General features: G+C 38.0%; 1 protein-coding gene across 3 annotated transcripts in view; it reads right to left on the reverse strand.

The window, feature by feature from the left end:
* Nucleotides 1-27,721, reverse strand: part of LOC130408868 (collagen alpha-1(XXIV) chain) — an 85,859-nt gene that overhangs the window by 41,436 nt on the left and 16,702 nt on the right. For all 3 annotated transcript variants that reach the window (XM_056732332.1, XM_056732331.1, XM_056732333.1), the window contains exons 4-16: nucleotides 22,720-22,773; nucleotides 21,687-21,740; nucleotides 16,852-16,905; nucleotides 16,492-16,545; nucleotides 13,242-13,286; nucleotides 11,739-11,792; nucleotides 11,424-11,468; nucleotides 7,953-8,006; nucleotides 7,616-7,660; nucleotides 5,519-5,572; nucleotides 5,380-5,424; nucleotides 1,447-1,500; nucleotides 1,305-1,349 (exon numbers count right to left, since the gene is read on the reverse strand). In XM_056732332.1, the coding sequence (XP_056588310.1) occupies nucleotides 1,305-1,349; nucleotides 1,447-1,500; nucleotides 5,380-5,424; nucleotides 5,519-5,572; nucleotides 7,616-7,660; nucleotides 7,953-8,006; nucleotides 11,424-11,468; nucleotides 11,739-11,792; nucleotides 13,242-13,286; nucleotides 16,492-16,545; nucleotides 16,852-16,905; nucleotides 21,687-21,740; nucleotides 22,720-22,773 (657 nt within the window). The remainder of the gene's footprint in view (nucleotides 1-1,304; nucleotides 1,350-1,446; nucleotides 1,501-5,379; nucleotides 5,425-5,518; nucleotides 5,573-7,615; nucleotides 7,661-7,952; nucleotides 8,007-11,423; nucleotides 11,469-11,738; nucleotides 11,793-13,241; nucleotides 13,287-16,491; nucleotides 16,546-16,851; nucleotides 16,906-21,686; nucleotides 21,741-22,719; nucleotides 22,774-27,721) is intronic.

Below are 27,721 nucleotides of genomic sequence, written 5' to 3' on the forward strand. Positions count from 1 at the left end.
CACCGCAGTCATGAGATCAGCGCTACAGTACAGAGTCAGACATCTGTTAAAAATACAAGTACACTGGATTGCTAGAGGTTATTTACATGCAAGAGAAACAAAGAAAGAAATGAAATACAGAGCGAGACGCACTTTAAACAAACAGAAAAACATGAGGAAGTCATTAACCCACAAATTACACCACGATTATTTTTAATTGAAAGTAGTTACACATCGTGATCTCCTGTCTTCTACACAACACACCTGTATTGACACTATAACATATGCAAATTATAGCACAGGAATTACAGGGATATTTCACAGGCAAAGAACAGGACTTTCTTCTTGAAGAATAATGCAGTCAGAGCTATTAAATCCTTTTTCTTCCAAGCTGTAGAGTGGGAGTGAATGGGGGGCAATTTTTGGAACGGCTTGACACGGCTCCGTGGTCTTAAAGAGGGTCTTCTGAATCGAATCGATGTGCTTGTTTAAGAGAAATATCCACAGTGAGAGCGGTATGAACGTTAATGTCTAACTTCCGTTCTCCCACAGCAGCGCGTGAACCTGAAGCTTGTTTTTCCGGCAAATGACAGTGACGAAGTAGATGGGAACCAACGGAAAATATAATAGCGCTCTAAATGTAGATATTTCTCTTAAACAAAAAAAATTCCATGTAAAATTGCAGAAATAAAAGTGTGGGAACAAAAGATGAATTCTAAATAACAGCGAATGCTCACCCAGACCTGTCTGAAACACCTGGTGTAACCACACCCCCACAAATCTACATCAGTTGGTGGTATGATTTGACTAAGAGCGCCCAAATGTAAAGCAAGTAACATTTCCGTCACACGCTTGCAGTATTCGACCAATCACTACGCACTGGTTAACTGGCCGAAAAATCAGAGCGTTTCAGAGAGGCGGGGTAAAGAGGAGATACAAACATGCACGGTATGTGGAAAATACACCGTTTTTTTTACCTTAAATAGTGTATACACATTACATTACATCTAAAAAAAACCATAATATTCCTTTTGGCCGTGTCATATGACTCCTTTAAGACCGTGGAGCTATGTCAAGCAGTTCTTTAATCAAGGGATGCACATTTTGGAGCTTCAAATAATCAACACCCGTTCACTCACATTCTACCGCTTGGAAGAAAAATGATGATTGGTATTAAAACTCCGACTGCAATATTCTTCAAGAAGAAAGTCATATTCAGTCAGGAAGCCTTGAGGGTGACTATAACATGGGGAAATTTAAATTTGCCTCTGAACTATCCCTTTAAGTTGACATGTTCACTACAATAATATAAATATTTAAATCACCTTATCACCTTTCATTCCAGGTGGCCCCACCCCTCCCGTCAGGCCCTGCCAATCAGAGAACAAGTACAGCGGGAGGGTCTTCAATGTCTAGCCAATGAGATTAAGACAAAACAGACTGAGTAACAATGCGAGCGGATGTTACCTGAGGTCCCACAATTCCTGGAAATCCACGAGGTCCCTCAGGCCCGGCGTCACCCTGTGAGAGATAAAGACGTCAGCTTCAGATTCCTTCGAAATCAAAGAGCATCATTCCTGAAACATTCATGAAAACATTCTTCTGTGTTTTTTACAACAGAATCATGAACGTTGGAAAAACAGGACGAGGCAGCACATCGCCTCACAGAAGACACGACTCAACGGCCAAATCATCTCTTCTTCACTGTACTGAATAATTCTTCACAGACTTTGTGCTATGATGGACATTGAATGACAGTTTTACAAGGATGTTCCCGATCCACCCATCCACCACATCATGACGTCAGCCGCTATGAATGTTTCCCTTCCTACAAGCAACACATTCCAAAGTGACAGGAAACTTCAAATCCTCACAGACTTTGATTTAAACTTCACACGCGAGGTCAGTGAAATGGATCCTGACAATGTGATCCGGTCTCACTTTACACACACCGGCCACCTGTACTCCTGACAGCAGCCGAAACTTTATCCTCTCTTATCTTCTGAGGGAACCTTAGATCTTTTACAGGCACATTCTTTAAAAAAAACATGACAACAAAATCTGTTTCTGGACCAAATATACTGTGATGGAGGAGAAATTTTCCAATACTGAAGAATAGTTTCAAAATATATAAAAACAAATTCTAAAATTAAAAAGGTAAAGTAGAAATGGCTGATAAATATAGCTGACATGCTTTGGAATATTTTTAAGTCCCCGGGCCCTACCTACCTGCCGCTTTTGCTGTCTTAAGATCAAATCTTGATCATATGTACAGTATATATGTACTGATACAGTGTTTCATTGGTCAAGCACGCAAATAGAATTTCAAAGCAGAAAGTCAATAGTAGTATACATTAAGGTTACATTGCATTTGTGTGTTTGATCTCAATAAAATCTCAATCTCTCCTAATGAATCATCATCTTTAAGAATACAAGTACAAGTAGGCGACAACAAATAAAGTGTGTGAAAACAAAAGACAAATTATAAACTTTAATATATCCGTAAAATAAGCTTCTTTAAGAGGTTTTGCTCTAACAAAAACATAATGCAAACTTGCAATTATTGTGATGGTTTTACACATCTTTAAAAGTAATGCTTACGTTGTATGCGTGCGTGATAGAGACGGCTGTAGCAGTGGTTCAGACATTAGCTGAAGATTATGGGGACACACAAATTTTAAAAAGAGAATGGCCCACATTGGTAACCTATTACTATCACTGTAATATTTCATTATAAAAATCAGAATTTACATTTTTTATTTTCACTGGGACTTTCATATACGGTTGAAAAACTCACACATTTGCCATTTATTTATTAAACGTTTTTTTGGCATTTCAATTTTGCAGCATCTTTGGACAAATTGTCAAACTAGCGTTTGCCTTCATCTCACACACAAGCAAGTGTTCTAGAATGACTTCAGCCATCTGAAGTCTGTGTCACAGTGTGTTTGTTTTTGGGTCTGTTCCTCATTAAAGTGCTTCTTTATGTCCACCAACTACTCAACATCAGCGCTGCAAAACATCGCCAGTAGTCATTATTCTCAAGATTAAACACAAACATCTCATCCGCTAAACTAACACACTACCATAGTACATGGCCAAAAACATCTAGGGCTTCTTTAGAGGGATACTTCACCCACAAATGAAAATGATGTCATTATATATTTACCTTCAAGTTATTCCAAATGTTTATAAATGTCTTTGTTTTGGTAAACACAAAAAAAAGATATTTGGAAGAATGCTCATAACCAGACAGATCTTGACACCCATTGACTCCCATAGTAGGAAAAAATACTTTATCATTTTGTTTGTTCTGTTGAACACAAAAGAAGCTATTTTGAAGAATATAGGACAGCCAACAGTTCTGGGGCACTTTTGACTACCAGTGTTTTTTTCCTACTATGGGAGTCAATTGGGGCAAGCTCTGTTTGGTTATAAGCATTCTTCCAAATATCTTCTCTGTGTTCATCAAAACAAAGACATGTATGTACACACTTGGAACAACTTGAAGGTGAGGAAAGGACGACAGAATTTTTGGGTGAAGTATCCATTTAAGGGATTCTTACTGCAGTGCTGAAGCTTTAATAGACAGGTTGTTCACATTGCAGCTGCCTGTAGAGGAGGACTGTAAAGACCTACAAAACACAGCTCACACGCGTCATAAAAACACATTTCCCCGAGCGATGTGATAAAAAAGGTCAAAAAAGAAAGAGATGGTAAACATGTCCTGTAAGTCATTCTTCTGCTGATCTGAGGACTTGACAAAAGTAACAAACCTCAGAACCTGATGTGAACTGTAGACAAGATGAAGAGTGATTGTTGTTTTAAACATGTACCTTCTCATCCTCGTGTCTGATCCGACTCACACTGAAGTTAAACAAACTCAGACTGTAACTAACAAGCTCACGTTTAACAGGCGGTTTTACTGCACTAAACTGATCTCCACGCCTCTAAAAGTCAACTACCGCTGAAAACCTGATCCCAGGAACATGATCAGGAGAAAGCATTAGCAGCCTCACGTCACCTGTAACATCACTCTTTAAACCGGCGTCTGACATCTCTGTCCATCACTTTAAACACACTCATCCTCTCACACGTGTGTTTTAACAGACGAGTCTCCGCCACAGAAACTCTCAACCATCTACAGCACATGTGCCATCAAGACATCACTCTGGCAGCATCAGACGAGGCCCCGCCCACCAGCAGTGACATCATTTGTCACAATCACAAAATCATAAATGATATTCATATCACAGCTTAAATCTATTGTGTTCCCTCAAAGGACATGACAGATCCTCTCTCTCTCTCAATAACTCTCTCCCTACCTCATTTAACATTTTTGTTCAAGCATTTAGCCGAAGCTTTCATTCAAAGCGACTTGAGCTAACAATAAAGTGTATCACCATAAGGAGGAAACAACACACACAGTGCTATAACTAGTTGATATTTTCATCTCCATCTCTCTCTTTCTTTCACTCTGTAGATGTCTCTTTATCTTTCTCCCTCTATTCAGCTTCTTATGTCTCTCTCTCTCTCTATTTATCTCTCTCTACCTTTTTTTAACCCTTTCTATCCCTCTCTTTCTGTCTTTATTTCTCTCTCTTTTTCCTTCAATATTTTAAATGTTGTTTATTTATTCAATTGCTCAGTTTTATACAGTATATGCATAAATGATCATTTAAACTTTAAGAAAAGAGAAGAATGATCATATGGTGTGTGATGACAGTAGCTTGTGTTTAGTAAAATCAGGAATTTCAATAGGTTTTATTAATAAAAAAGCACTGAAGGATGTTGCGAGGATTGAATTGATTTGGTGTTTTAAACGGGTTTTTAATGATGAATTAATTGATCTTTTATAGGACTAAACATCTGCTTGTTTTTAATGATCGGCGCTTGACTCAAATGATGACTGTTATGGTCCTTTCGTGTTTATCTCTCTCTTTATAATCTTCAGTCTCTCTCCCTCTTTAAAGGAAACATTTAGCCAAAACAAAGTTCATCTCCAGATGACTTATCCTGTACTGAAGCGTTGTGATGTTATTATTATTTTCTTGGCAGGAGCCGCTGGTGTGACTCAACTCTGTACAGTAGCAAAAGAGTAAAGGACAGACTGATGAAGTTCTGACACCATTACTGCTCAACTCTTGAAAATAAAGGTGCTTCAAAGGCGATGAGGTGGAAGAACCATTTTTGATCCACCAAGAACAATTCAGCCAAAGGTTCATTACAGAAACTCATTTGTGGAACCAAACAAAGATTGTCGTCAAAGTCAGACTTTCAGAAACATCACCAGAAAAAAGACAAATCATCTGAAGCACTAGATCAAAGCACACATGATGCTTGTGTTGTGTGTGTAAAGAATGATTTATACATGCGTGTTTGTGTGTGTGTAGGACTCACTCTGAGACCCGGGAAACCCCCGCTGCCGGTTCCCCCAACAGGTCCCTAAAAAAATATATATAATTCTTCATCTCAATCTGTCTTTATTTTGTATAAGCATCTGGTCGCGCGATTTAATTGATGACAGCAGATTGTTTACCTCATTTCCGTCCGGTCCAGGCGGTCCTCTCTCACCCGCATCACCCACAACACCCTGTAAAAACACAGCATCTTTCCACATCACTCACTGTTCTGCTGAGCGCTGGCGCCCCGAGGCCACAATGTTCCATGATGCAACACACCACACACGCATCTCCACACACACAGCCGATCGGTTGAGTGATAGTCTGAGCCTGAGCTGTTAGTCTGATGATACGGCGTATCAAATATGTTTTAAATGTTTCAAGGACTTTTAATAGTGTTATGCTCACAATAAGAGGAAGAAACTTTTACAAAGATCTAAACACACATCTTAAAGTGATCGGAACAATTCTGTCGTCATTCATTCATTTTTAAGGTGGTTGTAAATCTATCTTTCTTCGGTGAAACACCAAAGGAGATATATTGAGAGATGTCTCAGTGGTTTTGTCAATGAGGTTTGGTGTGTTTGGGGATTTTTTTCCAGTCTGTCTCTCAGTGAACATGGTAAACTGAGGATTTTTTATGTGATGGTACAGCACATGCGGTCGGTCATGCAGTGCTGGGAATGGATGTGCATGTTGTGTCGTTCAGACGCCGGCGGCCTCTGAATGTTTTCCAGCAAGCTTTCATCCGCTCAACGTGCCTGTGATGAATCACTCGTGCCTGCAGACAGCAGGCATTGTGCCCAGACCTCTGGTGGGTTTTTAACAGGCTCGTATATTTAAGACTTTTCCGCAGGGAATAGAAGACACTCTGACACTACATCACAATCTTACAATCTGCAAAAGAGCTACTGAGATGCAGTTGAGCATTATTTACATTTATTACTTTAGAAGGCGCTTTTATCAAAAGTGACTTACAAATGAGGTGAATAATAGAAGCACACGGAAAAACAAAAGGACAGCAAAACATTTTAAGGATCAAAAGAGTAAAAAGAATAGAGGTCAGAACTAATGGGTCATGTGTTGACAGAAGAGATGTCTTCAACACATCTCCCTGTTGAAAAAACAGCAAATGCTGGTTTGGCATGATTTTGATGCTGGTTTGTGCTGGTCCTTAGCTGGTCATCTGGTGGGTTAAGATGGTCCTTAGCTGGTCATCTGGTGGGTTAAGATGGTCCTTAGCTGGTCTTGTGCTGGACCATAGCTGGTTTAAGATGGTCCTTAGCTGGTCATCTGGTGGGTTAAGATGGTCCTTAGCTGGTCTTGTGCTGGACCATAGCTGGTTTAAGCTGGTCCTTAGCTGGTCATCTGGTGGGTTAAGTTGGTCATGTGCTGGTTTAAGCTGGTCATGTGATGGTTTAAGCTGGTCCTTAGCTGGTCATCTGGTGGGTTAAGTTGGTCATCTGCTGGTTTAAGCAGGTCATGTGGTTGTTTAAGATGGTGCTTAGTTGGTCATGTGCTGGTTTAAGATGGTCAAACCAGTATCAAATCATACCTAACCCAGCATCTGCTGTTTTTTTCAACAGGGCTCTCTATTTAAATTCAACGTGAAGTATACTACTGAAAAATCCCAGCTGAGAGCTCTTTAAAAGCTCAATTATTCCTCCTAGACATTAAACGGAGAGCAACTTTGGCTTTAGTTTCATCTGCATCTCAGATGCTTCTCCCGAGAAAAACGTCTCTGTTATTATGATATTGGGAAGAGATGTCGTCAATGTGTCAAACTGAGCTCAGATATGTCTCATCTGCAATCAAAAGTCAACATTTTTGAAGATTTCAATATCAACTCAAATTGACTCTAATCCAGATGATTTAACAGCTCCAGACTCTTCACGCGTCTCATTTGATTGTCTTTTTATGAGAAACATCCGAGACTAAGTTGATGCACAACTGAGAACTCCATCAAATCATCTGAGCTTTGAAAGAAACTTTACGCACATGTACATCAGACAGAGAAACAGACCTCCTGATGTCTGCGGGAATTAAAGAATGTGTTGTGGTGTTTTTTTAAACATATCTTTCTTCAGTGATTCCTCGGGATGGTGCAGCTGGCGGCCAGATGAGAAACTTTTTCCGTGCACAAGTAACTTCACGACTCGGCCGCCACAGATATGCATCGCTTATTTGCATAATGACTCGAAACAAATGCTTGGAACAGAAGAGAGAGATGTTACCTGTCTTCCTTTAGGTCCCTTGATCCCCGCAGGACCTGGAATTCCCTGAGACACATGAAGAAGAGCACAGTAATTTACACAGCTCATCTCACCTGACACGTCTGCGTCATTCTGCCCTGGAGGACATGATCAATCTCAACTCTGTTCTGTCTTCTACATTTTCAAGTCAATATTTAGGATGTTTAACTTTTTGTCATTCACTGTCAAATCTGTCCATTGGTCTTGACATTTGCCCCGGACGTCTGCTGCATGTCTGCATGCGAGACTTCCGCTGTATGTTCATCTACAGTAAACTCATTTTCAGTTCATACACACATGTGTTCAGTGTTAAACTCACTCTCTCTCCCTCCGGTCCGGGTGGTCCGGCAACTCCTGGAGATCCGATGAAGCCCTGACATAAGACACACAGACACATGTGTCAAACCTTCAGCTCACATTTCCAAGTTTCTTCATGTAATGTCAGCAACTACAACTGATGATTCAATGAATTCATTTTTACATATTCAGACAATATGAATATTCACAGAGATAGATTAATGCTTTTATTTGTTGTAGGGGGCGGAGCCTCAAGCATCACATTCTTCTGTCTTGTTAAGTGGCATCCAATGTAGTCAATGATGAAAGAAGTCTCTCTCTCTCTCTCGCTCTCTCTCGTATTTGTACATTCCACTGACACTGGCTTTATTCCAGACACTGAAAGCTCTCATGAATCTGAAGCAGAACATGTAATGTCTTTTCTGAGTTATTCATTCCTGTTATAAGATTCATCTCCTCCTATACTGTGTAGTGTACACTATAAAAATGTGTTGCTGTCTTAAAGGTGAAGTTAGTGATATCTGAATCGCTGCTGAAAATGAAAACCAACACCCAAACTGTATTTGGATTATTGCTTGATGTCTGTTCTGTGTGTGTTGAAAATAATCATCCAGTTGTGTAAATGAAGAATGCAATGATATGTAAATAACCGATAATTCATCAAAGTCGATTACGGATATATTGCCCGATATACAGTGTCTAAATATTCATCATAGATTCCCTAAGAGGGAAACAAAAGGCAAAACGTGGACAAGTGCTTGTTTGAAAACTTCACAGCAGAACACAAGGTAACCGTTAGTTCTCTTTTTTCCTTTTTTTAGCCTACTTTACACTAGTTAGTTCTTTAACCTTCAAACTTTTCTGGTTTGTTTTTAATTTAGTAAACAAATGATAGATTTTCTTCCAGAAAAAAACCTTTTCTTTTTAATAGCCACATGTCTAACAGGTCTCAAGACAGAAAGCATTCAGACTTCAGAAAGCATGCTTTTGTTCCTATAATTTACAAATTCATAAATATCTACATCAACAATGTTTTGCTAACAGCAGTAAGTGAATGATCACATCAGAAGTACAGTGTTCTGTATTTTAACTGTGAACAGCGTGTAGCTGAAGAAGTTTAACCAGAGGAAATGATCTATGATGTATCAGCAATAAAACATCGCCATACATTCTATTATCGGCCGATACCACTAACATTAAAAATGACCATTAATTGGCCGATACCGATATGGCTGATAACTTATCGTGCATAACTAGTGTAAATGGAAGAAAAAACAGCAAAAAGAAAACAGTGTTTCTCAGAAACGGCATGTTTTTAATTATATTCAAATTAGCAGCACACGTCAATTTCATCTTGTTATTTTTAATCTTGACTGGTGGTGAGTTGCTATAAGTAAAGTTGTAATTGCTTATATTCATGAGTTACGGCAATGTAAAGTCTTAATCATCACATCATTTACACTGTACATCAAATGTTCAACTAGTTTAAGGCCTAGTCCACATGTCATGGGTATTTTTATAACAGTTCCTCTTCCTTTCTGAAGCAGAACATGTAATGTCTTTTCTGAGTTATTCATTCCTGTTATAAGATTCATCTCCTCCTATACTGTGTAGTGTACACTATAAAAATGTCTTGCTGTCTTAAAGGTGAAGTTAGTGATATCTGAATCGCTGCTGAAAATGAAAACCAACACCCAAACTGTATTTGGATTATTGCTTGATGTCTGTTCTGTGTGTGTTGAAAATAATCATCCAGTTGTGTAAATGAAGAATGCAATGATATGTAAATAACCGATAATTCATCAAAGTCGATTACGGATATATTGCCCGATATACAGTGTCTAAATATTCATCATAGATTCCCTAAGAGGGAAACAAAAGGCAAAACGTGGACAAGTGCTTGTTTGAAAACTTCACAGCAGAACACAAGGTAACCGTTAGTTCTCTTTTTTTCCTTTTTTTAGCCTACTTTACACTAGTTAGTTCTTTAACCTTCAAACTTTTCTGGTTTGTTTTTAATTTAGTAAACAAATGATAGATTTTCTTCCAGAAAAAAACCTTTTCTTTTTAATAGCCACATGTCTAACAGGTCTCAAGACAGAAAGCATTCAGACTTCAGAAAGCATGCTTTTGTTCCTATAATTTACAAATTCATAAATATCTACATCAACAATGTTTTGCTAACAGCAGTAAGTGAATGATCACATCAGAAGTACAGTGTTCTGTATTTTAACTGTGAACAGCGTGTAGCTGAAGAAGTTTAACCAGAGGAAATGATCTATGATGTATCAGCAATAAAACATCGCCATACATTCTATTATCGGCCGATACCACTAACATTAAAAATGACCATTAATTGGCCGATACCGATATGGCTGATAACTTATCGTGCATAACTAGTGTAAATGGAAGAAAAAACAGCAAAAAGAAAACAGTGTTTCTCAGAAACGGCATGTTTTTAATTATATTCAAATTAGCAGCACACGTCAATTTCATCTTGTTATTTTTAATCTTGACTGGTGGTGAGTTGCTATAAGTAAAGTTGTAATTGCTTATATTCATGAGTTACGGCAATGTAAAGTCTTAATCATCACATCATTTACACTGTACATCAAATGTTCAACTAGTTTAAGGCCTAGTCCACATGTCATGGGTATTTTTATAACAGTTCCTCTTCCTTTGTTATCAAATAAATCTGTCCACATGAAATCGCAAAAACACTTTATAAAGTGCAGTCAAGAGCACACCAAACCAACGGGTGCCACTATAACTCTTATTGGAAAGCAACGCTGGCCAATCAGAAGCCTGAAAAAAAGATGAAAACTTGTTCCGGTGGGTTTCACTGGCTCCACGACAACGTTACAACAGGAGTTTCAGAAAGTGTGTTTGGATGAACGGCCGAACCGCATTGACAAAGCTCTGGCTTTAATAATACCTGTGTGGTCAAAGCCTGCAAGTAAGTTAACACGACAACCACTGCGTGGAAAACGGAAACGATTTTCCTTTGCGTCTTCAGGTTTACTCGGAGACGATAACGCTTTCGTTTTCAAGAATGTGGACTTTAAGAAAAATAATGCAAGAATTAAATAAGTTTATAATAAAAACAAGCAAAAAAAGATCTGTCTGCATGGGGTAAAAAAAAAGAAAGAAAGAAAAATAAACTTGAATTTAGTTTGACCTTTGTCTCAAGTACTTAATTTATAGACAGATTGTTTTGCTTGTCTTTTACCATAAACATACTTAATTCTTATTTTATTTTTCATAAAACATGACCTGCAAAATATTTTGCAGGTTTATTAAGAAATACTCAAATTCATTCTCATTAATCTTACTATCAAGGAGTTATGTTACTACTTCCAATCCTTATAAATCATGTCTTAGAGGATCTGTCTCAGATCTCAGATACGCGGATGTCTGTCTGATCTGCTCGAGACATGAAGAATGTGCTGTCAGAGCATTTCAAGAGAAAATCAAGAGATGATGCTGTACGTACATTAACACCTTTAGGTCCCGGGTTTCCCTCAGGTCCGGCCAAACCCTGCGTGAAAAAAACATTACAAACATATGAAAGCTGGGTTTATTTCACACAACCCAAAGAAATCCTGTTCGTTGTTTTCCAAAAGAAAGTGATGCCATATTTTAAGAATGTTCTTCAATTTTTTTCCAAAAGAAACTAAAATCAGTTATTGAGCAATCAAGACTTCTTGTGAATTTTAGGATCAATCGTCGCTGGTTAAAAAATTACACATTTAATTCTATGTGGTGTTTTTTCTGTTGTTGTTGTTTTAGTGGATATTGGTCACTGCACCTGCCTGCCAGGGTAACCTGCCGCCCCAGCTACGCCCGGCTGTCCTGGCACACCCTGAAAACAAGAGAAAGAGAAATGTGAATGACGGATGAGAAGATCTGCCAGCGGGTGAATAGAGACGCTATTGTTCTCTGTGGCATCTCTCTCTCTCTTTAAGATCCACGGGGCAGACGGGTGTGTCGGGTGACCCTGGCTGAAGTCCAGACTGCTGTTTCTGGACGCGGGGTGAGCTGGACTCCAACGAGGATCATCTTTGCATCAGGTGACTGGAGATAAAGACCGCGCTTTGTGACTGAACGAAACTTTCATCGTATTGAGTTGCAGAACCATCCGGCGACGATTATTGAGCAGGTACAAAGGTACAAGTCATGCAGTTTAATGCCATGTCAAACATCGAGAGAATGAGAGAGAGAAAATGTATACTGATCAAACAAGTGAAATGTATTTGTGGCTTCGTTTTAGATTCAGTTTCATGTAAAACTGGCCAAATACATTTTTTATTTCGATTCTGATTAGAAACTTACAAAAAAGTGCTTGATGATATTCTTCATCTTAACTACATTAACACATCCGGGGTTTTTTAAACACCACAAATAATCGTATATAATCTAAGCTATAGATTGCACAATTATTTCTCAATTGCACGCAAGGAACCTGAAAGGAACTGAATCTTTCAAGACACATCGTCATCATCTACTTTTATCACTAATGCCGTGTAGAAACATCACATTTCTATCACATAGGGTTGCTCTTGAACTTCTTGAAAACATTTTGATGTTTGAACATTTTCTCTGACTTTTGTTATCAAACTGTTGTGCATGTAAACCTGCTGAAGTAGGAAGTTGCAGACGGTTGCCAGGGTGTTGCTTTACAGTTGCATATGAGTTGTGTTTTTTTTGTGCATTGATATGTGTTCGCCAGGGGATTCTGGGTTGTTGCCTACTGGCACAAATCTCTATGATGTTTTGCTCTCTAAATATAGCTCTCTTCTCTCCCTCAACATACTGTACAAGACATTTGTTCACATTTTACCGCCTGGAAGTTACATGCCAAAGTTTTACACTGCAAAAAATGAATTACTAACTTATCTTATTTTCCCATACAGATGTCAAAAACTCTTGAATCAAGATGCATTTTCCCCTTAATGAGCAAAATGACCTAATAAAATAAGTCTTGTTTTTAGACAAAAAATATGAAATTTCAGTGAATATTTGCTTAAAACAAGCAAATAAATAAATAAATAAATTTTTAATTAAAGGTTTCATTTTTCTTATTAACTAAATTCAAGATAATTTTTTGTTTTAAGCACAAATTCAGTGAAATTTCATATTTTTGGTCTAAAAACAAGATCATCAAACAAATGCATCTTGATTCAAGAATTTTTATGCATGTGTACTGGAAAACAAGACAAAAATACTAAGTAAGAAAATCATTTTTTGCAGTGGCACGGTCCTTCTTGTACTTAAGGCACTGTCAAACAAACTTCAGAACACACAAGTTCACCTGTTCTCCGGGCAGACCCACTGGTCCTGGATAGCCTTTGGGTCCCTGCAGGTGAAAACAAAAGAAAAGCACTATGACTATAGACATATTATATAACCAACAATACGTACAGAGAGAACAAGCACAGAGAGAGAGAGAGAGATTAGATGTGTAGTCGCACAGTTCTCTTTCCACATTTTGTGGATTTTGTTGCCTAAAGTTCAAGTGTCGACGCAGACGTACAGCGTTTAGGAATTTCCTCAGACCTGTCAGAAGCCTTTAAAGTTTTCACTGTCTGACAGCTCCAGCGAGACCTCATGAAAGAAAGACAAGTCACGACAGTGAGACAGGGAGTGTACGACCAACAGCTCGCCTCCAAACATTTTCACCTGAAATCTGGGAAGATTTCTTTTAATTGTGCACTTTCTTCACTTCTACAAATCTGTCATCAGTCTGACTGTAATGTTTGATATGAGGTTTGGTTTGGGGTCTGTACCGAGGCCTGTTTGCCAGCGGGTGGCGCTGTGCGTTGGTTTGAGAGGAGAGACATTCTGTGCGCTGCAACTTGGAGGTTTGGAAAATTCCAGGTCTGAGAGGTCAGAGGTCACAGTGATTTATGTCTGTTCTGATCTGGGCCTTCTGCTTGAGGTCTGTAAAGTGCACAGAGCACACGCTCAACACTAATGACCTATAAAAGCAACATTTGAAGTGTACTGCACTTATCTCAAGTCAACGTGAACCAAGAGCCAAACAGCTTTGTTTTAGAGAAAACACAATCCGGCTTTATCTAAAACAGAACACACGGTTTTCACCGTCTAATTCAAAACCGATGGATTAGATCCACTCAACGATACATCACAAAACAATCTGAATGCTGAGAACAGGGCTAGTAAGCTGATGTTGCTGAAAAGATCTGCGGCCGGATACACAAATCACTGTCATGCTTTTTTCTTAAATTCTTATTTAAGAAAAAAGTTAGTAATGTGACATATTCCCCCAAAAATTCAGTTCTTAATTTTTTTTAAGGAGAATCCAAATTCTTGAATCAAAAGCTGTCGTAAATAAATCTAAGAATGAAGACAGCCTCACGGTTATCTTAAATCTCCAGAGCAGATATTTAATACATGTATTTGGTGGTGTCACATGTGATGTGTATTGTTTTGAGCCAGAATCATAAAAGGAATATTTCTATTGATATAATAATAAGGTCTAGCTCCCTTAGTTTAGCTTTCATTATTGAACAGGGAGTGCTTTTCACATTATTCTGAGACAAAGTGACTCGAAATGGGTATTATGACAAAAAGTATTAAAATAAGTATATTTTTTAACGCTTGCCAACATATTAGCTAACATGCGACGGTAAATGCCGTTAAACACATCACATGCTAATATAGGCTGTATAAGAATGCGATGTGCTTGTTACACACATTAAGTTTATTGTATAGAAAAACATATACAGTTACCACAGGAGCAAGCCAGTTAAATCATATTAATTTATTCTTACAACAAAAATGATTTTCAAATAAAGATGTTCTTAAGAAAATATTTGAGAAAGTTTTAAGAAATGTTTGAGAATCGCACCTATGAACATTCTTTCAAACGTCCTATATTTTACCGTAAGAATAATCGTATTGTTATTTAGTCTTAAGAGCAGTTTTGTGACTCTGGCGCATGGTCCTCAATCTCAGACCACGATTCACCAACTCAAAGCTGTCATGATCCGGTCTGTGTTTGCCCCGTGTATTGTGGACTTTTATGTTACTTCCTGTCATGTCATATTTTGTAGTCCTTTGTAGTTCTGTTTTCTATTGGTTCTTTGTGATTGTCAACCCATGTGTTTCTGGTCTGCTTGTTATCCTGTCTAAATAACCCTTATGTTTCATTTAAACATGAAACAAAGAACCAATAGAAAACAGAACTACAAAGGACTACAAAATATGACAGGACAGGAAGTAACATAAAAGGATCATGACAAAAGCAACAGTTGTAGTTTTATCACTTTCCAGGTTTATTTGACACCTGCCATTTCTAAAACCAGCTCATGGCATCAGACTCCAATAAAACAACAGTGCTGTCCAAACAGGATCTATTTAACACAAAAACACTCTTAACTGGGCTCTTGGGACGGTGCCAAGCAAAAATCCAATTTCACCGGGCAGCTCTGAACTAGACAATGACCCACAACAAGCCCCGGTCATCAATCCTCTGGCACGTCTGAATGAGTTTGCAGCCATTCCCACTAAACCATAACATAAAACACACCGATTATTTCCTCCGGCTATCCCTCCGTGTTTCATCAAAACAAAAACTCAAGACATTCTCCTACGCCACAAGTCACACTTTCTTGCACACAAAAATAGATTAAACCTTAAAAATGAAAAAATACTTAAAACACATTTTTCTTAGAAGCATGCATTTATAAGATGTTCAGACGGTCTCTTGAATACAATAAACAATGTGCTTGTTTATAGTGAAAACAGGAGAGAGAAGGACACTAAAACTGAAAAAATGCCTTTTTGAACACTTCACTTAGTAAAATGTACAAATTTGAAGCAAAAATCTATCAATTGGCAAAACTGACCTAACAAGAATTGCAGGAAGAATCTGTTCACCTGAAATAATTTTAAAAGAATTCAACTTTAACAGTCAACGTCTTTATTAGGTTTGATTCATTAGATGCGATCGCAGTAAAATTGGTATTTACTGTCTCTTAACATATAGATGTATTCTCTTAAAGGAATAGTTCACCCAAAAAATGGTCCCAATTCACTTGACCATCGTAATTTTTGGGGAATAGGGACCATTTTTGGGTGAACGATCCCTTTAAACTTGAGAAACGAGAGAAATCCTAAAAAAGCAGAAACACATAAATCAGGATGAACTGTGTCCTTAATATCCTCAACAACAAATACTATCATCCAAAAACATCCAAATCACAAGAACTAGACTAGATAAGAATGTATTTTTGCAGTGGGAATTACTCAAATGTCTCAGAGGAAGCCTGCCGTTCATGACTAAACCGTGTTTGAGTTACACCATCAAACTCTTGCACAAACTGAGCTCTTTAGAGGGGGAAACATCAGCAACACCCCTCACACGACCTTTCCTGTGATCATAACCTTCGACCTCTTCTCAGGTTCTAACAGGAAGTGTGACACACAGAGTCTTTACACAGATCCATAACCCAATCCAGACACTGCTGAGAGGACGCCAGCGAACCCCCTCGACGGGACCATCACACAGCTTTACAGGAGAGACGGCGTCAACGTACCTTCACACCTTGTTCACCCTTAGGACCCTGTGGACCTGGACGTCCTCTTTCACCCTGAAACAGAAAACATTAGAAACGTGACGTTGACTAAGGGTCAAGACTGGATGAACCAAAAATAAAGGAACTGGATTAGCTTTCTTATTTACTCGTGACCGACTCTACAAACCTATACAACAACAGTGAAGAGGAAAGCTGAGATCCACAAAATATAAAAAGCTGTGTGCTGTATTTCAACATTTCTGAAGATAAATTTCCTAACTTTCTACAATTCTGCCCATTTATCTGAGAACAGGACATGAAAGGAGAACAAGAAGGATGAGAGGAGAACATGAGATGTTGTGTTATTTGTGTATGATGGACCTGATCTCCTGCAGGAGCCTGACCCGGGGACAGTCCTGGATCTCCTTTTGCTCCCTGTAAAAGAAACAAGTCAAGTCAAATATCACATTCACTTCAACGTCATATATTCCATGACACAAGCTGAGTTCAATAGCCAGTGGGCTGGAAAACCTCATGCGGAAGCCAACAGTTTCAGATGAAATGTCAAGTTCATTATAGATTCTGTTTCATCTCTCCTGTTGACTGATAAATGCTGCTTCTGACATATACAGACAAGTGTGAATGCCGGGATTGACGGAGATCTGGAGATGTTTCATATGTTTTCACACGTCCATTCAAACACGCACCACAGTGCAGAAACACTTGCAGTTGAACTCAATATTCAGAAACAGAACCTATCAGTTTATTTTATCTGATCATTCATTCTTTCAACCAACTTGTGTCTCTTTATAGATTGTTTTTTTACGTCATTTTTAAATGATGTTTTTAACTATGTTGATGAGGCAAATGTAGTAATATCAGTATTCCCATTCACGTCTTGTGTGAATTACGTAATAACTGCCCCGAGGCGGGTTGCAAAGATGGCCGCCGAGTGGCACGACTTCACTAAACTGACTTTCACTGTTGAAAAAGAAAAAGTATTCTCACACATTCATACATTTCGGTATTATTACTCGTATGCACAAATGACAAGGTACCGACATAACACAGAGCTCAAAACAACACATTAACATCACAGTTAAATTCTGTCCTCGCGAACCAAGTTCCAGGGATTGTCACTCTTCCTCGCAACTTCCCTGTGCTTCAGACAGTTCTGTTGGAATTTTGTAAAAAAAATTTAAGCGGAACAATATATATTGCAATTCATGCTAATTATACATGTCTAAAATGGATTCTGTGTTTTATTTACAGCTCTTCTGTGAACCACGGCTCTTTGATCAGTAGGAAGTGCTGCTCGATCTAAAATCGTTACGAGATTGAGTCATTTATAACGTGCATTTGATAAAGCAACACTCGTCAAACATCATTACTATAAATCAACTTTATTATCATGAAAATACCCAAAAAGGTTTGAAGAACAGCGATAGAATATGACCATTGGAATTTCCTGGAACTAATCATTCTTCTTCTGTTTCCCATATTCAGAGTTTCTGCGCAAGAGCACCCTCTGGCTTTCAGATGTGGCGGCATTTAAGCGTAAGTCATTGAGAAACTGAGAGCATAACACTGGGTTCACACAAAATGCAAATTAAGGATTTTGCGCAAGTAAATCACATACAAAGTAAATGCAAAAACACGAACAGACGCAAACTCACAAGTAATAAAAACGTGGAACGCGACTGTTAGCGTTTGGTGTGAACCCAGAATTAGAATCGAATGACATATCGCCCAGCCCTAGTTTTTGTTCATTTGCAATATATTGATGCATAGTAACTAATGATATCAGCTCAACATTTACTTGAGTGAAATATACACTTAAACATTGAAGCTACACAAAAATAAATATTCCCATAATAATTAGCGCCACAGAATTGTACAAGAACTATAAAAAGGTCGGGGAAACATGTATTCACACAGACAGCTGCAGTTGTGCATTTATCAAAACACAATAATTGTCCCAAATAATACAAAAGTAGATAAGTATTGATAATTAATGACAACGTGAACTGTTCCTTAAAGTAAAAAGATGTGTCTCAGAAGAGGTTTCTGAGTAATGTGTGGGCTGTGCTGGTGTTCGGAGACACAGGGAAGTGTTTATGATCTGAACTGAAACTGATGAACACAGATGATGACCCCGTCACCCACTCCAGTCAAACATATGAACATGAGCAACTTTCTCCTGAAGCTTGATGAGAAAAACAGATCTGACCTCGACATGTAATCCACAACAAGTACACGAGCACAATTATTCTTTGTCCATTTTCCAAGAATAGGATCAAATATTACATGTCAGCGGTAATACAAAAAATGGATTAAGAGCTACAAAAGCCCAATAAATTCAAGGGGTCAAACAAATAAAAAAATGCTTTCTTGTCGACAGCAAATGAAATGAAAATTCTTCTGTGTGTCTCTGATATTAAATAACATGTCAGATTTCACGATATGCATTACATTCTCTCAAGACCAAATTATATTCCTTTTATTTTTATTGCTCTAATAATAAGATAATAAACCACGAATGAGACCTCCTGTATCCGGCACACAATGCCATGATGATGCGTTTGACTCCGCAGTAGCTTTGCATAAAAGCGTCTAGCCGATGTTTAAATGTAGTTCACAGGTCTCATGACCTTCTGAATGATGAAAGCTGAACCTCCGAGCAGGAAAGATTTCCTCTCGTCATTTACAGAAGCAGAGAAATCAGTTTACAACACTAACACTTCCCCTCACGTGCTCGAGGACACCATCACATCACATTAATGTAAATAACAAACATCACCAAATCCTCCAGAACCCAGACGTGTCTGCTCATTCTGTCAGTTCACACCACAGTTTTTTCATTCACTAGGACACATTTCTCAGAATTAAGGTCATTTTTCTTCACTCTTCAAACAAACGTTTATCTTGTCACATCAGTTCACCACACATACAAAATCCCAAATCAAGTCTTTGTTCCATAACACTTGCAAAGGTTGTCAACTAACAAACACACATTGTCACTTATAAAACACAGACCTAAAAACACATATGACAGATCGCATTATACAGTTCTTACTGTAACAAAACAAGAATGACACTCTTTATTCTTTATAATGTCCAGGTTTACATTACAGTGCAAAATTATTATACACTTTCACCTTTTGTATAGATGGAAAGGAAATTGAAAGACTACAGTGACACTTGTGTAAGTGTTGAGCTACATCTAAAGCTTTGATTCCTGTTTTATTCAGTCCACAGAGTTTTGGCAATCGTTTTGTCTAAATGAGAAAAGATCTCATGGAGTTTGAAAGAAGTGCTCAATGAATGCATGTTGTGCCAAAGCAATGATAAATAATCCAAAATTAAGCTCACGCATACTACTGTTTTAAAAGTCACCAAAGTATGGAGAAATGTGTCCTAGAGATTGGAAATAAACTGTAATGGACACCGTGTATACGAGAGATCCTTTATACAACGATACAAATCATACAGCACATAAAAAAGACTAAATTACGTTAACTTTGCAGGTGTTTGTATTTCACCTTATGTATGCACATGTTGTACAGGAACTCATATAAGTGTGCTAATATGATATACAGGTGCTCTTTTCCTTTAATCAAAGTTATAATCTATATCTCTGTCTGTCTAACTAAAGTGTCCCAAAAAGGTAAAAAATCTCTCTCGTGCACCTTCTCCTGATCTGTTTCACCTATGTGGAATGATCTGCCCACTGCTACAAGATCTGCAGATTCTGTCGCCATCTTTAAAAACGTCTGAAAACAAATCTCTTCCATCAACATCTGACTGATCTGTTCTGACTCTATTTTCTTCTCTACTCTTAAAAAAAAAAATGAATGAATGAATGAATGGTTCTGTATACTGTTTTAGGTTATATGAGACCAGTCTTCTTTGGGTTGCACTTATGCTTATGTTGCACTTATGTTGTCCCAATTGCTTCCATTGCCTACCCCGAGTCGCTCTGGATAAAAGCATCTGCTAAATGACTAAATGTAAATGTGTCTATATATCTGTCCTTCTGTGCATGTTTGTGTTTGTGCATGCATATATGTTAGCGTAAGTGCGTGCTTGTGTCTATGTGAGTGTGTGTGTGCTTGAGTGTAAGTGCTTGTACGTGAGTGTGTGTCCTTGTGTATGAGTGTGTGCGTGTGTGCGTGAGTGCATTTGTGTGTGTGTGCGTGAGTGTGTATGCGTGAGTGTGTATGTAGGTGTGTGTGTTGATATGGAGACAGGTGTGTTTCCGTAAGGTAATGGAACAAAGACGTTCAGTTTTTCCGGGAATGGAAAAAACATTCAAACAAAGCCTGTCTTACTCTTGTGTGTGCGTGTGAAGCCCTTGGGCCTGATTTTCTATGATTAACTACATGATTATAGTGTTTAGAGAGACAGTATAGAATGCAGCGGGTATTGAAGGTCATCTCTCTCTCTCTCTCTCTCTCGCTCTCTCTCTCCATATGTTCGGGGGTGGTTGTTTCTGTCCTGTGTTGATCATAATAAAGTTCTAATCATGAATCAATATTTCCAGAGTGAGAACAGACCTTTAGAAACCCACTCACCCAAACATCAACTCCTCTGTATAGTTTCCTTCTTTCTTTACGATCTTTCTTTTACACTTATCAACATCTGTCATGACATCCCGGTCTTTCCCAACAAATGATGCACGGTACAATCCCCACAACCAGGACATCTGAACTGAAGAGTAAAAAAGTCATTCTCAAGACTCCATCTACTACATACTGTTCTCTACAAGCGGTAGGGAGTGTGTAACTTGTAAAGTCACAGTTGAGAGACTCACGGTGGAATTCAAAGATGACGGGGTCTGTGTTTTATTTCAGGTGAAAGTGAATCCATGTGTGTAACAGCCCTGCAGTCTTTACATGCGCTCATGTTCTCACTGCTCATTCACACACACACTTATAGAGTTTAATGCTGAAGCACACCTTTACTTTCCGGTCACCTTTCAGTTGTTCGAACGTCAGTCCAATCATTCAGCAAAAACTACCAACGGACACAGCATGACAAATGTTTACACGTTAGCTTAAAAAGTTGGCGAGTTTGGACTGGACGAAACATTCTGAATGAGCATCTAGTGAACGGCCGAAGCAATCGCGTAACATCAATCTATCTGTCGTCTGTGTGATGGAACACAACTACACCTCAGAATAAAATATCTGAAAAGCTGGAAACCATGAACTCACCTTGAGGCCGGCCAAACCAGGCAGACCCGGGTTCCCATGAGGACCAGGAGGACCCTGGAGATGAAGACATTAAATGATTATAGTTTAAGATATACAGTAGTCCAAGTTATGTAGTTGAAAGTGTGAAACATATTTTTGTCTAACTGCACAGGATCGAAATGAATAAATCTCATTCTTCATGCATGAATACATCATTCAGAAACCAGTGCTTCTGCAGTAATATTTGCATGTAATTTGGCAATGTTTTGTGCAAAATATGGCGTCAATGTAAGAGAATATTTAGGGCTTTTTACAACTCAGAGCTGTTTATACGACCTTGTCTTAAACTGAAAACTTTTTATGCCGAACGTTTTAGCCTTTCGTTTAGAGGGAAACTGTGTTTAAAGGGACTTTTGAAAATGGGTCTCAAAGTGCATCTTTTTGAAAACGGCAGCTCTTTCGTCTCCATGTAAACTGCAGGACAGAACTTTCTGAAAACGATGACGTCACGCGCATGCATATAACGCACTCTGTCCTGCGAGTACAGCCAAAATAATTTTGCGGCTTCACATACTGTGATCTCTCGTTTCCCAGCAAAATGTGCATTTAGTGCACCAGTAAGACCAGCGGAGACACACTATTTACATTCGCCAGACTTTAAACACACAAATATGTCGACTAATTGTGTTAAAAAGCACTTTTGGCTTATAACTCTGCATCAGTATGTGCCAACGTTCTGTTACTTTAGAAAACAACATCGCCACTCACTGGCCTGACGTGCATGCTACTGTGTTTTTATCTGTTTTCCTGGATCTGTGTGAATGCAGATCGTTTGTCATGTGTACGTGAATCTTTACAAAAACGCAATGGATAAACTTTTCCGCCTTTTCATCGTGTAAACGTGGCTTCAGTCTCTTCAAACAGCATTTGTGGTCTGTTTCAATGAGCAGAAACCCCTCTGACGTTATGTCTTCTTCTATACTGTACACGTGTGTTTCATTGATCATGCCTAAGCGTTTTCTGGCCTGTGAAATTATGAAGGGTTTTGTCGTACCCGTGGTCCTCTCTTTCCAGAGGGTCCGGATAAACCTGGGGGACCAGGAAGACCCTGCAGAGAAAATGAGAAAGAGGGAGACATTGGTGAAAATGTGACATCACAGAAAAGCAGAACGCAATCGAAACCACATCGTCAGAAAAACTCAATCAAGAACGTGCTGGGATTAACCACATTACTAAAACGAAACACACAGATATTATAAAGACGTGGTCTCATGAGACTGAACAGTTAGACAGCTGCTGAACGGCATGATGGGATACACTACTGCAACTTGTATAGAGAGATACTGACCGGGACACATTACACTGTATTGTGAAGTACAAACCAGACTATCAACAGAAATAGATTTTTGAAGTTGTTATGCGAGATTTCTCTCTTTCACAGCTAGGAGAAACATCTGAGTTTCCATTGGCTCTCAATTTAATCTCATTGATGTCTAGGAGAAATACAAGAAGACATTGAAGAGATCTCATCTTCGATTTTTCTATTTTAGGGGATCAAACAGCAAGACATTCCTGAAAGAAAATAAAAACCTTGTGATATTCATTTTTCTCTTTGAGATACGACACACGGTCAGATCACTTCTAATGTTCGTAATAAAGTTTAGTTAAAGGAAAAACAACCTTTTAAGTTTAAGACTGTAACACGCTGTCTAAATATATAAAAATAAAAGTGCTTCACGATGCCATAAAGAACCTATGACACCTGAAGGACCTTTCCGTTTTACAAAATCTTCTTTGGTAACACTTAACAATAAAGTGCTGTTCATTATCAGTAGTAAATGCTCTTCTATCTTCTCTAGAGGGTTTGTTTAGGGAGATATAACTTTGTTATACAGAGATTGTTGCATTAAAAATTGTCCATTGCTTTACTGATATAATTAAGTTCTGATCCGATTATTATTATTATTATCATTATTATATTTTCATTTTTTAACATAATTTCAATTATTCTTTATTTTGTGCAGTATGTATTTATTTTTATTTTTCTATTTACTCAGTTTATTATATCCGTTATTGTGTTCAAAAGTAGAAAATCTATAAATATATAATAAAAAAAAAACAGTAGTTAATGCATTAGACCTTTACGTTTTAAAAATGTTTTCGTAACAGCTGAAATTAACATGAACCAAGATTAACAAACGCAGTCTGAAGGCCATTGCACATTGAGTCCGAAATTTGCGTCCGAAATTACCACACTTCAAAAATAAATACGACCTTATATCACTTTACAGTGATTTATTTTCGTCCGTCATGAAAAAAATTGAACTGGGTTCGAATTTCTGCATTTTTCTCATCTGTAGCAAGTATTGTGAGATTCGTTTTGACAATTCAGAGACACCATACAAACGAGCACCGAATATGAAAAAACGCAAACGGACTGTATGAGCAAAGACCTTTAGTATCGTTATTTGTTAGATCATGTTAGCTAATGCATTAACTAATTGTTAACAAATAGCATCTTATTGTAAAGTGTAGCCGGTTGGAGAAGACAGGTTCTTCAGATTATAAAAAGGTAAGAAAGAGATGTTTTTTTAAAGAACCTTTGACTGAAGTGTTCTATGTGGAACCAAAAATGGTTCTTATGTGGCATCGCTTTGAAAAACCCTTTAAGCACCTTTATTTTAAAGAGTGCAATGTGGAGAAGTTTTCCAATTTTAATGGGTTCTATTGCTATTGCATCGTGCCACATTGCATCTGGTGTGTTATAATATGCAGCTCATTTATTAAAGACTAAAAGACAAGCAAAATGTGATAAAACATCTGTAACAGAAAACGTGGCTTTACTACAAATGAAACCAAAAACACATGATCAAACAACTGTACAACGAAAAATCACGATCACGACCCTTTGACTATAATACAACCCTCGTTGATTTTGTAAGAGATGACATGTGAAGGCTCAGAAATGTGTCCGTCTGATTTCAAAGTTTTGTTCATTCGCTTAATGAAATGATGCAATTCTTCAAATGTAAACCCACAAAGACATTTTCAGGTAAACAAATCTCGAAAAAGAAACAATATTAATATAAAATAATTCATCATCTCATTTGCAGTGACTGACATACTGTATTTAAAAATAAGACAGATGCTGAAAACTGAACTAAAGAAGAACATTTATAGAAAGTTTGCTTTTCTTCTATATTCGTTGCGTCTCAGAATCTGCACACATTGCAAACATCTGTAAAATGTCACCAACCCTCTTCATCATCATATCACGACTGTTCTGTGTCTCTACACAATCATAAAGTGTCCTGGACAAACAACTCTGACATATATCTGACTTTCTTGTGTCAATCATCCATGTTTTGAAGAGAATTAAAGTAATAGTTCACCCTCAAAATGAAAATTCCGTCACCATTTACTCACCATGTTGTCATTTATCTTTCTTCTGTAGAACACAGAAGAAGATTTTAAGAAAACTGTTGGTAACCAAAAATGTTCTATTGCATGGAAGCAAAAACAAAAACAATGCAAGTCAATGAGGACCAACGGTTTTCAACTCAACTCAACTTTATTTATATAGCGCTTTTTACTATTTCCATTGTTACAAAGCAGTTGTACATGAGACATACTGACTATAAGCAAAAAAACTTAAAACAACAAAAGTCATTTACCTGTAAAAACAAGAAAAAGGTGTAAGCACAGAAGACAGACATACCCACATACAAATGCTCCAAACACACAATATGCACACATACTTACACACATCGACATAGACACACACACACCGACGGACACACAGACAAGCACTCACTCACAGTGAAAGCACACATTTAAGATAAAGGAGAGAGTAACTCAGGTCAAATATTAAATAGACTATACATTTCTTTAAGCAATATTAATTATGTAAAACTTCTGAATTCTAAAGCAAAACAGTATGCAAACGGTGTCGAGGAACCCAAAACTCCAATCGAGAAAAAAAAACTCAGGCCCAACCAGGGGATTCCAGTTCCCCTCAGGCAAATCTGTTGCCTCTGCACAATTATCTAATAGCATTTTAAATGTTGTAGTGAAGTCGTTTCAAGTCTATTATCTTAGCTCTTGTCAGGTCACCGCTTCCCATTCTCCGCACTGCCATCAGGTCTGGGCATGAGCTGCATCCTGCGGTAACCTTGGAACAATTAGACAAGACTGGCTGAGAGTAGAGCACTGTTCTGCACTCTTTGATGCAACAAGTACATCAGTTGTTGTTGGAAGTGTTCCTGATTCTGGTTGATCTAACAAATGCAGCCTAAACCCTCAGAGGTTTAATATTATGGAAGTGTAGTGTATGCAGGATTAAAAAGATGAGTCTTTAGTCTAGATTTAAACTGACAGAGTGTGTCTGCCTCCCGGACCGTGCAGGGAAGAATATTCCAAACTGTAGGCGCTAGATAGGAAAAGGATCTACCCACTGCACTTGATTTTGAACTTCTAGGTATTACCAACTGACAGGACGCCTGAGAGCGTAATGCACGTGAAGGACTGTAATACAATAAAAGTTTACTCAAATACTGCGGAGCTAAACCATGTAGGGCTTTATATGTAATAAGCATGATCTTAAAGTTAATGCGATGCTTTATAGGTAAAGAGTGAAAGGTTGACAGAACCAGGGTTATATGCTCATGCTTTTTTGTACGTGTAAGAACTCGAGCTGCCGAGTTTTGGACCAGTTGGAGTTTTTGTAATAAGCCTGAAGGGGAACCACCTAACAGTACATTACAGTCATCTAGACTTGATGTCATGAATGCATGAATTAACTTCTCTGCATCTGACAGTGACAGCATATGACGTCGTTTTACATATATTCTTAAGATGGAAAAACACAATTTTATAGGTGTTGGCAACATGGCACTCAAATGACAGAGTACTTTTGAATACAATGCCAAGATTCTAAGCTAACGACGAGGGTTTCATGGAGCATTGGTCAATAATAAATAGTTAAGCAGTATTCTTGGTTGTTAGGTACGGCGGTTTTGTCTGAGTTCAGGAATAAGAAATTGTTATTCATCCAGTTTTTTTAATTGACTTTGCATTTCATTATTCGATGGAACTGCTGTGTTTCATGAGGCTTTGTGGAAATATAATGTTGAGTATGATCAGCATAACAGTGAAAGTTAATTTCGTGTTGCTTTATTATATCTCCTAGTGGTAGCATGTATAATGCGAAAAGCAGAGGCACTATGACTGAGCCCTGTGGTACACCGTACTGGACTTGCGATTTGCGTGACAGCTCATTGTTTATTGCTACAAATTGAAAACGGTCGGATAAATAAGACTTAAACCATTTCAATGCTATTGAATCTATGCCAACGTAATTTTCAAGTCTATGTAGGAGTTTGCTGTGTTCAATGGTGTCAAATGCAGCACTAAGGTCTAGCGGCACCAATAATGAAATACAGCCTCGGTCAGACACTAAAAGCAGATCATTTGTAACTCTGATCAAAGCATTATTTGTACTGTGACATGCTCGAAATCCAGACTGAAATTCTTCATTAATGTCATTCCTTTGGAGGAAGGAGCATAATTGAATTGAAACTACTTTTTCCAGAACTTTAGATATGAAAGATAGATTCGATATAGGCCTGTAATTCTCTAGTTATCTAGGGTTGAGTTGGGGTTTTTCGACAAGGGGCCTTATAACAGCCAACTTAAATGCTTTAGGCACATGTCCTAATGTCAGAGATGAGTAAATAACACTAAGAAGAGGATCTATAATTTCTGGGAGCATCTCTATCAGTAGTTTTGTAGGTATAGGGTCTAGCATGCATGTTGTTGATTTAGATGATCTAATGATTTTAGAGAGTTCATCGTGATCTACGGTAGAAAATAATTGCAATTTCTCCTTAGGGGTGCTGTAGTTAGTTTGTTCAGCGGGTTTCACTTCTGGTTGCATTTTTATAATTTTTTCTCTTATATCTTGGATTTTACTAGTGAAGTAGTTCATAAATTCATCACTGTTATGCTGATAATTAGAATCTGAAGTCGCTGACGACTTATTTTTTGTTAATTTAGCC

This window comes from Triplophysa dalaica, chromosome 20 (genome assembly GCF_015846415.1).
Source record: "Triplophysa dalaica isolate WHDGS20190420 chromosome 20, ASM1584641v1, whole genome shotgun sequence".
Taxonomy (NCBI): Eukaryota; Metazoa; Chordata; class Actinopteri; order Cypriniformes; family Nemacheilidae; genus Triplophysa; species Triplophysa dalaica.